The sequence below is a fragment of the Hemiscyllium ocellatum genome, chromosome 25, assembly GCF_020745735.1.
Source record: "Hemiscyllium ocellatum isolate sHemOce1 chromosome 25, sHemOce1.pat.X.cur, whole genome shotgun sequence".
Lineage (NCBI taxonomy): Eukaryota > Metazoa > Chordata > Chondrichthyes > Orectolobiformes > Hemiscylliidae > Hemiscyllium > Hemiscyllium ocellatum.
This window is the reverse complement of record NC_083425.1, coordinates 27,444,022-27,459,806: the sequence shown is the minus strand read 5'-3', so window position 1 is coordinate 27,459,806 and position 15,785 is coordinate 27,444,022. Positions and strand designations below refer to the sequence as shown.

Sequence of the window (15,785 nt, the reverse complement as noted above, 5' to 3'; positions counted from 1 at the left end):
AGACTGACTTGTCTGTAATTGCCAGGGATTTCCCTATTTCCTTTCTCGAAGAGAGGAATTACATTTGCCTCTCTCCAGTCTTCGGGTACGACTCCAGTGGAGAGTGAGGATACAAAGTTCTTTGCAAGTGGCAAATCAATTGCATTTCTCATTTCCCAAAGCAGCCGAGAACAAATCTGGTCCAGGTCTGGCGACTTGTCAATCTTAATGTTTGACAAAATTTTCAGCACATCAGCTTCCTCTATCTCTATCCATTTCAGCACGCACTCCTGCTCTTCAAAGGTTTCATTCACTACAAAGTTCGTTTCTTTCATAAAGACAGAAGCAAAAAACTCATTTAGGGCTTCCCCTACCTCCTCAGATTCCATACACAAATTCCCTATGCTATCCCTGATCGGCCCTACTCTTTCTTTGACCATTCTCTTATTCCTCACATAAGCGTAAAATGCCTTTGTGTTCTCCCTAATCCATTCTGCCAAGCCTTTCTTGTGCCCCGTCCGGGCTCTCCTCAGACCATTTTTGAGCTCTTCCTTGCCTACCTGTAATCCTCTAGAGCTGAGCTTGACCCTAGCTCCCTCCACCTTATGTAAGCTACTTTCTTCCTTTATACATCACTCTCAACAACTGTTCCTTAACCAGTCTCCACTAACAATGGGAAATGCAGGGGGATTGGTCTGGATGGGATGCTGTTTAGTGGGTTGGTGTGGAGTTGTTAGGTCAAATGGCCTGTTTTCTGAGAGGATTCTCTATATACATCTGATTCCAATCTCTTCAAGTGTTTCTTTCTCTCACTTCCCTCACCACCACTTTTCATGGGGGACCAAGATCTAACTCCAGTAATACAACGTGAAAGAACTCTGTGACCACACAGACCATAACTTTGCAAATTCCTCCCAAGTGTCTTTTAAAGATTATCAGTTTTGCCATTCCAAGGAATTTTGTGAATACCTCCAATCCTTACTTCCCACTAAAGTTAATCTGTCATGATCATTTGTGAGTCAGTTTTTGATTTTGTTCATTGGTTCATTAGCCGTTATTGCCTGCTAACCAAAGAGTTAAGAGAAGCAGTAAAGAAATGGGCAGAGGAGGAGCAAAGTTGCCATGATGACATTTTCAGCTCCTATTTTATAGCTCAGCCTCCACTGTATGAATCTACAGTGCTAGCTGCAATAGATTATTTCAGACAAGATAATAAACCAGAAAGATTTCTAGACTCAAGAAACTCTCATTGACTTCAGATCATAAATTACTGTGAGAAGTGTGACTTCAGTTGTTTTGCTGTCTTGAAGGTACTATCTAAATGCAAATTCTTTGGTGTAGTTTTCTGTTTATTTATTCATGGAATGTGGGCATCACAAGCTGGGCCAGCATTTACTGCTTGTCCCTAGTTGCCCCTTGAGAAGGTGGTGGGGATCTGCCTGATTGAACTGTTGGAGTCCACTTGCTGTACTACCATAGACCAACAGTGCTGTTCCAGGTATATGAGCTGAATTTAAATGCCCTAGTGGGTTTTGAATCAATACCACTGGAGCATTAGCCTGGGTCTTTTGTTTACTAGTTCAGTGACAATGCTACCATGCCACCTTCCCATTTTGCAAGAATGCACACAGCACATGATATCCAAGACCAGAAGGTGATTTGGAGGTTTGCAAGGTGATGAGGTAGTGACCATAGTGTTCCACTGGCCTCAGAAAAGCAAAGCAACCCAACACCAGTTAACTAACTCCTGGACATTACCAGCTATGAACACACACAAAAACAGAAACCAACAGAACTTTAAATTTATTATCTTTTCAGACAGCAAAGCTACTGTGTATTACTGATTTCAGGAGGTTGAGTGTAATTGAGAATTAACCTTCCACACGTCGACTCAAGTAATACAAAACCTGCCTGAGTCAGTGGCTGAATCAGAAACTCCACTCGACAGGGTTCGCCAGCTGGAGCACTGGGAAGTTGCAAATTCACCACACGGTAAAGGTTTGCATTTGTTCGACCAATATATATTAGCTCAGAGTCTGTAACATTTTGTTTTTTATGGTAGCTTGGTCCTCGAAAGTATATCTTGAAGCAACTTGCTGTGTTTGGAGGGTAGGTCCACTGCAACGTGGCACTCAGATGCAAGTGATCTGTAGCTCCAGGCACCTTTTTCCACAAAATGTCAAAGACAGTAAGATTTTCAACTGGCTTCTGTTCCACACTCAATCTCGCAGCGTCCAGTATCTTAAACAAAGCACAACATTCATTTACCTACTGGTGTACCACTAATTACCTTTTACAAGAACAAAATAAGTTTTGCTTTACTCTTAGACATTAGCAAGAAAGGTATGAATCACCTTCAAATCAATCTTTTCTTCCCTGCCCCATTTACAATCTAAATTTTTATAAATCACTGGCAGCCTTGAGCTGGAGTATGTGTATGATTCTGTGAATCACACTGTAAGAAGGATGTTAAGGCTTGGAGAGATTATTCAGGATGGTTACTAAGAATGAAAGACCTTGAATTAGATGGAGAGTTTTGGAGAAGCTGGGATTGCTCTCCTTAGTGAGGAGAGTAAGGAGAGACCTAGTGTAAAGTTAAGAGAGGTATTGATACAATATTTAGAGAGAAACTATGTTCTCTGGCAACTGGATCAACAATAAATTTAAAATAATTGGCAAAACATTGAAAATGATTGAAGATGTAATGACTGCATATTTCTGAATCTTTTCATTTTTAATTTCAAGTTGATTGTGTATATATGGTTCTCATTTTATCACTGTCCTCTACAGGTAGATTTTTCGTTTGAGAAGTAACAATTGTTTGCACAATTCTAAAAGTAAAATGCAGATTTGAAACCGGCGCGCTGCTTTTGCAAACCGTGCACAAGTAGTGCAGACAGTGCAGAACTAGTTGGAAATAAATGATTGGCTGGGAGCTGATTCCCACAGAAACCTGTTTAAATGGAGTTAAATTGCCTGGTTGTCATATGATGATGTAATCAAATGATCCGCTCCATATACCTTCCCAAAGTGTCACATTTGATCAATAGAATGTTTAACATTTTCAATCTTCCTCAGCGTTTGCAAAGTACCTTCCTTCCCTCAAGCACTACACGAGTCAGACAGTATGAAATTACACTCTGACGCATTTGCCTAGTTGTACTGCATGGAGCAAAACAAATGAGGACTTAAATCAGTCCACCGACATGACCATAATTTGAAACCTTTTGATTTTGCAGATGGTCTATATAAACAGTTGTGAGGAAATGGAACCGTTATTCTATCATATTTATGTCATGCACTTTAATTGATCACAGCAGCAAAGATCAAACACCATAGCTGCTGTGTAAACAGGATCTGCAAAGTCAATGACTCTCATGCATGGGTACCTTTGCAGCAAACAGACCACCATTACACAGCACCACAACTTGTACATTCAGAAAGATAGCGAATGTTACAGCATTTAACGATGATTCTTCTGCAATGTCTTTTAATGCACAGCAGAAGTCCTGGGGTTACCTTGATTTCTCCAATTCTGCATTGAAACTGTACATCCTGCTCATCCTTCAGCAGACGAGTAATGATGACAGAAATATCCTGAAGAATGCAATCTGTCAACTCTAAGAGATAGAAGCTGAAAAATAAAGAGGTTTTTAGTAACTGAAACAAAGATTGGTTCCTTGCTGGTTTGCAAAGTGATAAAACATGGTTAACTGCACTAAATTGCAAAGGGAGCTCAGAAAAGACAAATTTGATCATGGGAAGGGATTCCTTCTTGACTTGAAGCCATGAAGATTGGGGGCAGCTGCAATATACATAACTTAGCTTCAGAAATAAAGTATGGCTGCTTGGGTGTAATGCCTGAAGGTTGACACCATCCTTACAATTGTATCGCGGTGATTGATACTTTGACAGAAGGAATAATGGGGTAAAGAACTAGGAAGGGAAAATAGCAGAAGCTAAGGAAATAAAAGAACTTGCACTCACTTAGTGAGTACCAGCTTTCACCTGAGAGTCAGCTCCGCAGGGCATTATCTCATCTGAGCCTCCAGTGTAGCACTGAGACAGGGCTACACTGTCAGAGGAACTGCTGTCATTTAGAGTGTTAAAAAGCAGAAGTTCCTTCTCTCCAGTGAAATAAAAGTAAACAATCATGGGGCATTTCATGGAAGAACGAAAGGGAATTATTTCAGTGTCTTAAACAATATTTATCATGCAAACAACATTTATAAAAAAAATTTGGTCATTTATTGATTGGTTTTTATTAACCATTTTAATTATAATCATGTTGATGCCTGTTCATGAAAGGAACAACACATAAAGGCCACATATGACTATACATGAAGATGATGTATAGGATGCACAGTGACTTTCTTTGCACTTTGATATACAGCATCAATAGGTATTCATACAAAGTCTACTGGAACAACGGTGCCAGTTATGGTTAAGCTTCAGTGACTTGTAAATTTCACACTATACTTTTGTAAGTTTTAGAATTGATGCTGATGTAGTTCGATTCAAATGTATGTCATTAAAGCAATCGGAGAAAATATTTCAATATTGTGTTGCATGCAATTACCCAGATTCTTTATTTAAAAAAGATTTTGCACAATTGCCCTTATGTTGAAATCCCAGTCTTGGTTATCCAGACTGCAAAGGTTAAATGGTCAGGCAAACACTAAAGTGACTGAAATGCAGTCAGAAATTTCCTAAAATCATAATCAATAAATTTGCATTTATAAAGTACCTTAAGCACTTCGTAGGTAACAAACTACTCTGAACGGAAGTTTCGACAAAAGCACTACAAATGACAAGGCTCCACAATACTAAGGAGATAAATTCTGTTCGATCTGATAGCAAAGTGACCATGTGACTGGTTACGTTGATCTAAAACCCTCCACTGCTAACCTTGAAATATTGAGTTCCAATGCCACCACAGCAGTTTGTGAATTTAGGTTCCATTAATTAAATGGAAATCTGGAATTAAATGGTGACCGTAAAGCAATCAGATGGTCAAAAATAACTGTAGGGAAGGAAACTTGCCATCCTTGCTTAATCTTGACATTAACATGACTCCTGATCTACAGTAATATGGTTAACTCTTAATTAACCCAGCAGAAACTGGGAGAGCTGTTCTGCAGACAAGTCAAACAAAATCCTGACAAAATCACATTGACAGAATCACACCTCTGGCTAATGACCCTCCCTCACTCACCCATCATCATCTCAGAGTATGCCTTCTCCAGCAGGGCAGATCCTCTAGGTGGCAGCACAGTGGTACAGTCAGTCAGGAATGGCCAAGGTAGCCTTCAACATTGACTCCAAACCATTTAAGTCTCCATTTTGAACATGACAGCAGAAGGGGGAGAAACTTGAATATACCTCACCAAGAATGCTTTAGCAGTCATACTATTTACCAAACTGGCCAAAACTTGAAAGGCATAGTTGCCAGACTGCTGATGAAAACCAAGACAAGGGAAAAAAACCTATTTGTTTATGGTCTCACCAATCTATCTGTCCAAGTCTGTGACCATCACGCAACGTTTGTGGAAGAAGTTCCATATTCACATGGAGGGCAGCTGCCTCTGTGTTATATGTTACTACCACAGGGCTAAGTGGGGTACATTCAGAACAGATCCAACAACTAAAAACTGGGCACCCATGAAGCACACTGCACCATCAGCAGTAACAGGATCGTACTCCATTACCATCTGTAAGCTGACTACCCAGAGCATCCCTCAATCTACCACTACCATCAAGCTGGAATACCAATTCTCAATAAATGAGGTGCACAAGAGAGCATGCCAGAAGCAGCATGAAATGCACCTAAAAACAAAGTGCTACTCTGTGCTATAATACAAGACCACACACACGCTAAACTGCAAATGCAGAGTACATTGCACAAAGCCTCCCAATCTGTAAACTGATAGGTCAAATCAAAAGCATGTAGTTCCATCACATTCAGTCAAAATGGCAACAATTCATTAAAACAACTAGGGTAGCTCCATAAACGTGCCGACATAGCCCCACAAGTGTACAACAGACAACTATTTCAACCTGGAATGCTGAGTAGATAAACCACCTCAGCAAGCTTCATGGGTCCCCAGCATCAAAAATGTCAATCACTTCATTCCATGTAATATTAAGAAATACTAAGTGCACTGGATACAGCAAAGGTTATGGGTAAGATCACAGCAGTAATACTGAAGACTTATGCCAGAGAACTAGATGGATATGTAGCTAATCTGATGCAATCTCATCAGTCCAACAATGTGGAATATTGCCCACATTTATTTTTAATCGCAAAGTCCCGGACAAATTCAACTCAGTTTGCTGTCAAACAACAACAAAAGGATGACATGCAAACAAGTGTCACTTACACACTGGTTTTGTTACTACTATTACTCACTGATGCTCAGCTTGAATTCCACTCAGCTCCAGATTTTATTACACTCTTGCTTCAAAGATAAGACAAGGCAAGGACAACTGTTTTTTGATGTTATGATTGTGTTTGACTGAGTTCAACATCAAGGAGCATTAGCAAAATTAAAAACCAATAGGAGCCCAACTAGAGTCATAAGTTGCACCAAGTGAAGTGGTTGAGATTGTTGGAGGTCCAGTCAATTCAGCCCCAGCACACTGCTGCAGGGAACAAAGAACAAAGAACACTACAGCACAGGAATAGGCCCATTGACTCTCCGAGCCTGCACCCACACCTTTTGCCCTCCTATAATAAAACTGACTTCACTTACAGGATCCCTTCCTTTTCATGTATTTGTCCAGGTGCTTCTTGAAAGCTGCTATTGCGTCTGCAACCACCACCACCTCTGGCAGCGTGTTCCAGGCACTCGCCACCCTTTATGTGAAAAACCTGCCTCGCATATCTCTTTTAAACTCCACATCACCATCACCACCACCGCGCCCACCCTGAGCCCATGTCCCTAGTAATTGACCTGTTCACGCTGAGAAAAAGCTTCATACTTCACACTCTATCCATACCATTTGTGATCTTATAAATGTCAATCAGGTCGCCCCTCAAACTCCTGTGCTCCAGTGATAACAAACTCAATCTATCCAACCTTTCTTCATAACTAAAATCCCACATAGCAGGCAACATCCTGGTAAACCTTTTCTATACCCTCTCCAAAGCACCAACTTCCTTCTGGTAATGTGGTGACTAGAACTGAACACAATATTCCAAGTGTGACCTAACTAAAGTTCTATAAAGCCGCAGCATCACTTACCTATCCTTATACTTAAATGAAGACAAGCATGTCATAGGCTTTTTTTAACCATTTTATTTACCTGCCTTCAGTGATCTGTGGACCTGCACACCCAGATCCCTCTACATATCAATATTCCTAACAGTTCTACCATTCAATGTATAATTTCTACCTGTACTTGACCTTCCAAAATGCATCACCTCATATCTGTCCAGATTAACTCCATCTGCCATTTTTCTGCCCATGCCCATTCTGCTGTATCCTCTGACAATCCTCCCCACTATCCACAACTCCAATTTTTGTTTCTCACTGGAGTTTCCCAGAACCAGCCAGCTTCATCTGCAACAAAACTGACTTTCCTTCTGTCAGAATGTGAGAGGTGGGACAGTTTTCTAATGGTTGCCCAGTATTTAGTTTCATTTGCAATTGTTCAGAAAATGAAGCAGTTTGTGCCTGCCCATGCAGTTAGAACAAGAGAACACTCACACTTGAGACAGAGGCCAGTAACACCCAGACCACACAATTGCTAGGTAATAACCATCTCCACTTAACTATCAACACATCACCATTGTTAAGTCCCCCATTATCAGCATCCAGGGTTTGCCATTGACCAGAAACCTAACTGTCCAGCCACAAAAAGAAATTGCAGCTACAACAGCAAGTCAAAGGCTATGTTTCCTGCAGCAAATAGCTCACCTCCTGACTCCTCAAAGCCTTTCCACCATCTACAAGGCATAAGTCAGGAGTACAATGGAATACTCTCTAACTGCCTCAATTAGTGCAATCCCAATAACATTCAATCAGCTCAACACCATCCAGAGCAATTCATCAACTTCAACACATTCCACCCTAACCTTAAATTTACCTGGACCATCTCTGACATCTCCCTCCCCTTCCTGGACCTCTCCATCTCCATTAATGACGACCGACTTGACACTGATATTTTTTACAAACACACCGACTCTCACAGCTACCTGGATTACACCTCTTCCCACCCTACCTCTTGCAAAAATGCCATCCCGTATTCCCAATTCCTCCGCCTCCACCATATCTGCTCCCAGGAGGACCAGTTCCACCACAGAACACATCAAATGGCCTCCTCCTTTAGAGACCGCAATTTCCCTTCCCACGTGGTCAAAGATGCCCTCCAATGCATCTCATCCACATCCCGCACCTCCGCCCTCAGACCCCACCCCTCCAACCGTAACAAGGACAGATCACCCCTGGTGCTCACCTTCCACCCTACTAACTTCGCATAAACCAAATCATCCGCCGACATTTCCGCCACCTCCAAAAAGACCCCACCACCAGGGATACATTTCCCTCCCCACCCCTTTCCGCCTTCCGTAAAGACCGTTCCCTCCGTGACTACCTGGTCAGGTCCACGCCCCCCGCCAACCCACCCTCCCATCCTGGCACTTTCCCCTGCCACCGCAGGAACTGTAAAACCTGCGCCCACACCTCCTCCCTCACCTCTATCCAAGGCCCTAAAGGAGCCTTCCACATCCATCAAAGTTTTACCTGCACATCCACTAATATCATTTATTGTATCCGTTGCTCCAGATGCGGTCTCCTCTACATCGGGGAGACTGGACGCCTCCTAGCAGAGTGCTTTAGGGAACATCTCTGGGATACCTGCACCAATCAATCACACCGCCCCATGACCCAACATTTCAACTTCCCCTCCCACTCTGCCGAGGACATGGAGGTCCTGGGCCTCCTTCACCGCTGCTTCCTCACCACCAGATGCCTGGAGGAAGAACACCTCATCTTCCGCCTCAGAATACTTCAACCCCAGGGCATCAATGTGGACTTCAACAGTTTCCTCATTTCCCCTTCCCCCACCTCACCCTAGTTCCAAACTTCCAGCTCAGCACTGTCCCCCTGACTTGTCCGAAATTGTCCTACCTGCCTATCTCCTTTTCCACCTATCCACTCCACCCTCTCCTCCCTGACCTATCACCTTCATCCCATCCCCCACTCACCCATTGTACTCTATGCTACTTTCTCCCCACCCCCACCCTCTTCTAGCTTATCTCTCCACGCTTCAGACTCACTGCCTTTATTCCTGATGAAGGGCTTTTGCCTGAAACGTCGATTTTGCTGCTCCTTGGATGCTGCCTGAACTGCTGTGCTCTTCCAGCACCACTAATCCACCATCCAGGACAAGCAGCCCACTTGATCAAAACCCCACTCAGTGCCTGAAGCCTTCATTCCCTCTCCTGTCAGGGTAAAGAGGCAGCAATGTGTACCATCTACAAGATGAAATGTGATGGACTGCATCTTGTACGCATCACAACAGTCCTCTGGAGGCATTATGGAGGCTATTCCATTTTGACGTAGGACCCAACATAAAAATTGTTTAACACGAGAGTTCACTTCCTCTCTTGACATTACTGGTAAGGTCACTACTCACAAGGAGACAGATTCATTATTGCTCACATTGAATTCTTTCTAATGCTTTAGGAACCGACCATGTGATTCTACCAATTTTTCTGTGAAATTAAAACCCAGTGGCATTGATAATAGAAAAAGGAAAATCAATTGCATCAAAACTGAGACATTTTGTGGAACAACTGGAACAGAGCTCCACCCAAATGGCTGTGTTTTTCCAGCACCACACTCTTCGACTTCACCCAAATAGTCAACCATTGTTAGTTTTAGGTGAAGGGAGCTGAATTTATTTTCACAAACACCGTTTACACTATGATCAGGATTAATGTTTCACCCCAAAGTGCATATAAGGTCATGAACAAATCACAGCCAATGTCACATGTTATGGTTATTGTAATTGGACATCACTGTATGCCCATTCAATCCACAAACATGTCAGCACACAGACTCACCAAGTTGTCCATCCCTCAGGGTCCCATGGAGCACTGTTCTGAATAAAGTTTTGAACAAGGGCATTATCTTCTGCAAGTGATAACGGTTTTAGCACTGCAAGAGTACAGAACATGAGGAAAAACAATCAGTGATGAACCTTTTGAATAGACCAAGAGTGATTAAATTTGTTTAAGAATCTCTCTAATTATTCTCCAAAGTGATCTGAAGCAGTTCTGGCCACCGTGGAATTTTTTAAAAAATTCACTCATGGGATATGCACATCGCTGACTGGACCAGCAGTTATTGCCCACCCCTAGTTGCCCTTCACAAGGAGCTGGATTCTTGAACAACTGCAGCCCACATGATAAAGGTTGACCCACAATGCCATTAGGGAGGGAATTCCAGGATTATGAACCAGCAACACTGAAGGAATGGCGATATGTTTACAAGTCAAAATGGTGAGTGGTTTTGAGGGGAATCTGCAGATGGTAGTGTTCCCATGTATCTTCTGCTCTTTCTTTCTAGATTGGAGTGGTCAACGGTTTGGAAGATGCTGTTTAAGTTTCTTTGGTAAGTCTCTGCATTGCATCTTGCAGATAATACACACAGCTGCTACTGAGCATCGGAGTGGACAGAGTGCATGCTTATGGATGTGGTGCCAATCAAGCAGACTGCTTTGTCCTGTTTTCAGATTTCTTGAGTGTTGTTGGAGCTGCATTCCTCCAGGAAAGTGGGAACTATTCCATCACATTCCTGACTTGTGCTTTGTAAATGGTGGACATGCTTTGGAGAGTCAGGAAGTGAGTTATTTGCCACAATAATCCTAGCCCCTGTCTTGCTCTTGCCACCACTGAGTTTATGTGATGAGTCCAGTTTAACTCTGGTCAAAGATAACCCCAAGGATATTAATAGTGGGGGATTCAGTGATGATAATGCCAGAGTTCGGTGATCAGATGGTCTCTTATTGGAGATGATCACTGCCTAGTATTTGTGTGGCACAGATCTTACTTACCACTTGTCAGCCCAAATCTGGATATTGTCCAGATCTTGTTGCATTTGAACGTAGACTGCTTCAGTATCTGAGGAGTCGTGAATGGTGCTGAACATTGTGCAATCATTGGCGAACAGCCCCACTTCTCACTTCATGATGGACGCAGATCATTGACATAGCAGCTGAAGCCGGTTTGACCTAGGACACTACCCTGAAGAACTGCAGAGATGTCTTGCAGCCGAGATGACCTCCACAACAACGACCATCTTCGTATGTGCCAGATAGGACTCTAACCTGTGGAGATTTTGACCCCCGATTCCCACTGATTCCAGTTTTGCCTGGGCTCCTTGATGTCACACTCAGTCAAATGCAGCCTTGATGTCACTAGCACCTCTCTCCTGGAATTCAACTCTTTTCTCCATGTTTGAACCCAAGTAATGAAGTCAGGAGCTGCGTGTCCCTGGTGGAACCCAAACTGAATGTCAATGAGCAGATATATTGCTGAGCAGGTGCTACTTGATAGCACTGTCGATGACAGCTTCCATCACTTTACCAATGATCAAGAGCAGACTGATGGGGTGTATTGGCCAGTTTGGATTTGTCCTGCTTTGTGTGTACAGGACATAGCTGAGCAATTTTCCACATTGTCAGGTAGTTACTAGTGTTATAACTGTACTGGAACAGCTTGGCTAGAGCAGCAGCAAGTTCTGGCGCACAAATCTTCAGTACTATTGCCGGAATGTTGTCAGGGCCCATAGCCTTTGCAATATCCAGTGTCTCCAACTGTGTCTTGATATCACTTGGAATGAATTGAAATGGTTGAAGACTGATATCTGTGATGCTGGGGAACACTTGAGGAGGCACAGAAGGATCATCCACTTTGCATTTCTAACTGAAGATTGTTACGAATGCTTCAGCCATATCTTTTGTAGTGATGTGCTGGGTATCATTGAGGATTGGGATATTTATGGAGGACCTTCCTCCATTAGTGATTTGTATAATTGTCCACTACTATTCACAACAGGATGAGACAGGACTGCAGAACTTAGATCTGATCTGTTATTGTGGGGTTACTTAGGTCTGTCATTTTCTGCTTATGCTGTTTGACATGCAAGTAGTGCTGTTTGGTAGCTTCACCAGGTTGGCACCTCATCCTCAGGTATGCCTGTTGCTGCTCCTGGCATGCCCGCCTGCACTCTCCATTGACCCAGGGTTACCCCCTGACTTGATGGTAATGGTTGAGTGAGGAATATGGAAGGCCGTGAGGTTGCTGCTATTTTGTTTCCCTCTAGAATCCCTACAGTATAGAAACAGGCCCTTCGGCCCAACAAGTCCACACCAAACCTCCAAAGTGTAACCCATCCAGACCCATTCCTCCTACCCTATATTTACCTCTGACTAATGCACCTAACCTACACATCCCTGAACACTATGGGCAATTTAGCACAGTCAATTTACCTAATCTGCACATTTTTGGACTGTGGGAGGAAACCAGAGCATCTGGAGGAAACCTACACAGACTCAGGAAGAAAGTGCAAAATCCACAGAGATAGTCACCTGAGGCTGGAATTAAACCCAGGTCCCTGGCGCTGTAAGGTAGCAGTGCTAACCACTGAGCCACCGTGCCGCCCCAGCCACCGTTGATGCTCACAATACCTCATGGATGCCCAGTCTTGAGTTCCAAATCAGCACGGACTCAGCAAGGTCCAACTCTGAGCATTATTCAATATTCTATATTCAGGAGCCCTCCAGACACCTGCCCAATAGGAACTAGCAGTGCTAAAATCTTAATTACTTACCAACAGCCTCTCGGACACCGAAAATGTAATTTTGTAAATTTGGAGAGTCATTCCTTCAAAGTTTCCTTTCTTTTTGGAGGCTGTTTGTTTGCCCCCGCTCTCACAGAGCTTAGATTCTCTTTGGAGAATGACATTTTGTTTTGGTTTTCAGCACATGTTACGGAGTAAAAGCCCATGGAAAGTCTGTGGGAAGGTGGACATGCAATACATTTACGAGTGATGTCCATTCATTACTGACACCAACGTCAAAGGCAAGATTCTTTTTTTTGGCTATGCAATACCAAGCCTGAATCAACACAAGGAAAGATTTTTGAAAATAATTAGTTGATTCATACGCCTGTCATTTGGACGTTCTTAGGCTCTTGAAACTCACTGGATAAAAACAAAATTGAATCACCATAACCGAGAAATTATGTTAGGAATACAAGGCATAAATAGAATTATTAACTAGGATCTCCACACTTGGCAATGTGTGTTAGTCCTGGCTGCTGTACATTATAAAATAAAATGTCAGAACAGCTAAATAAAATGGCAAAAAAAAAGGCAACTGTTGTGTGTATTTTGGAAAGAGATTTCTGTAAAGAGATCGAGTTACCAAATACATGTTATTGCACAATTACATCTATGGTCTCCACAGTATACTGTGAAACTCAAGTCTGATACTTTCATTAGACTGAATGCAGTTGTTAATTGATGATGAATTTAGAAATCATAGTGGGGATATATAGTGGAAAATACGTGTTATTAAATTCTAAATAAACCAATTTATTCTTGGTAAAATAATAACCTAAATGAGCAGCTCCTACAGTAACTGCAGAGCATATCATGCTCAAGTGCCGGAGGGAGCATGGGGATCAAATCAAATGTGCAACAGTGCTGCTGAATTTCTAAACAATGAGATCTGAAAACAGTGTGATTTATATAAATAAAAAGGCTTCAGATGCCTTTTACTATTTTCTAGAGATAGACACGGACTCATTCCCATTTCACTCACCATCCACAGTAGACGGTGCCTCTGAACCACACTGTGAGACAGGACAGGTTGTTAGCTCTGGCCTCACAACAACTTTGGTGTCATCTTCAACCTTATAAACAAAGGCAACAAAGACTTTGGGAGGACTCTGGACCTGCAAACTAAATAACCTGTGGAGAGCAATTTGTCTAAATGTTATACATTGGAATTAAAAAGACTCTGAACAAAGAGGGTAATAGTGTCACAAAGACACATCCTCAAAATTGGAATTATTAACTTTCTACGTATTACTTGACTAAAACTCACCTAACTTTTTAAAATCATTCATCAACCTTTATGATACGGCTTTGAAAATTTCTAGCAACCATCTTATCTACACAGTCTGGATATTGGCAATAAATAATGCTGAGAACTATAAGATAAATTAAAGTATTTGCTACAGGGACTTCTGTCATGGATTACGTATTTCATGTAGATGCATATTTCAATCCATGTCAGTGTATCCACTGGGAATACACCGCAATTGCACAGACCAATATATGCCCCAGATAATTACTGCCTGCTCACTTGTAGCCTTAAAATGAACAAGTGAACTCTTGGGTAGCATTATAAATTAACAGCTACACTGAATAGTCTCCATACATTCAGCATTACCAATATATCCTGAAAGAGGTCCCCACATACTTTTATGATCAGGGGTTTACCTTCACTGCCCAGTAATTAGTCATATGACAGCATGACCCAGATCAAAGGCCGTTGAAAATAAAACTGCTTGTTGAGTGAACTGGATACTGTCCCCATGCTGCCTTTCAAAGGTGGATTGATGAGCAGTTCAGTAAGGTTACAAATCAACTAATACATTGATAATTTTCAACAAATAATATGAATGATCAGGATAGCAGATGTAGTCAATTATAATTTATCATCTAACCCTATGATACATAAAATGATAAAGAACGTAACAAGCTTAGTAATCTAAACAGACGTTTTGACCATTATGCTTAAGCCTAAACAATTTCAGAGATATTAAGGAGAAAGTCCTGGTTGAATTCCTGTCGAGATCCAACAGGCCTTTATCTCTATCAGCAGTGTTTTCTCTTCACTGAACAGTTAGAGACTTGAACTCTGACCCACATAATTTTGAGAGATTCTCCAGTTCAGCTGACATTTAAAATGACAAACTTCATCCTGGGTGACTACTTTTATGAAGTTCAAATAAATGGATCCATTACATCACAACTTGTTAACAACGCTGGAATGTGCAAGCAATTCATCCATTGTGTCAAACCAATGACAGTAACCTTTTGATACATGTCACTTTCCTCTTGGCAGAATTTCTTAATGTACCTCACTTGCCTAATCTGATTTCACCTCTAAGGTCTGTTAAACTAGAATTCTCTTCCAAACCAAGCAGTCAAAATCCCAATAGACAGCAGATGGAGAGATAGCAATCTGATTGTCCATTTCCTGACTGAAATAATGGACAATTAGCTGAAACCAATCAAAAGAGATCTTAGACACACCTGTAAAGCCAAGAGCTCAGTTCAACCTCCAATGAATTGTCATTTAGCACTTCTTCTCAGAATAGGCAGAAGACTGTTTAATTATGCAAATAGTGATTAACTGGGGATACTGACTGCCATTTTCAAACCCAAATGGGAGGGTGTGTACCTGGCACTCAAGGCCCAGTCACATTGAAGCTTTGAGTGGTCTAATTACTAACGCTGAAAGGGTCAGCTGGTAGTCACCAGCCTAGGAATTTTCATTTTTGAGAGGGGTGGGTCAGCAGGCACAGATTTTGAATAGGGCCCACTGCCAGTCTGACCTCACCTCTTGTATCTGAGCCAAGCCTGTTGAGTGCAGTATGCCAATAATCAGCAGGGGGCAGCAAGGTCCCCATATAACACTATCAGCTTTCTGACGTAAGTCAACTGATGTCTGAATCTGAAAATTGTTCAGAGTCCCCAACAGCTTCATTGGGAGGTGCACTGGTG

At 42.1% G+C, this 15,785-nt stretch overlaps 1 protein-coding gene across 1 annotated transcript in view; it reads right to left on the bottom strand.

The window, feature by feature from the left end:
• Positions 1-1,765: 1,765 nt before the first annotated feature.
• The window catches only part of engase (endo-beta-N-acetylglucosaminidase), a 58,112-nt gene continuing 44,092 nt past the window's right edge, over positions 1,766-15,785 (bottom strand). The window contains exons 11-14 of the mRNA XM_060844973.1: positions 13,813-13,961; positions 10,049-10,142; positions 3,499-3,613; positions 1,766-2,220 (exon numbers count right to left, since the gene is read on the bottom strand). Coding sequence (XP_060700956.1) covers positions 1,807-2,220; positions 3,499-3,613; positions 10,049-10,142; positions 13,813-13,961 — 772 coding nt within the window. The 3' untranslated portion in view covers positions 1,766-1,806. The remainder of the gene's footprint in view (positions 2,221-3,498; positions 3,614-10,048; positions 10,143-13,812; positions 13,962-15,785) is intronic.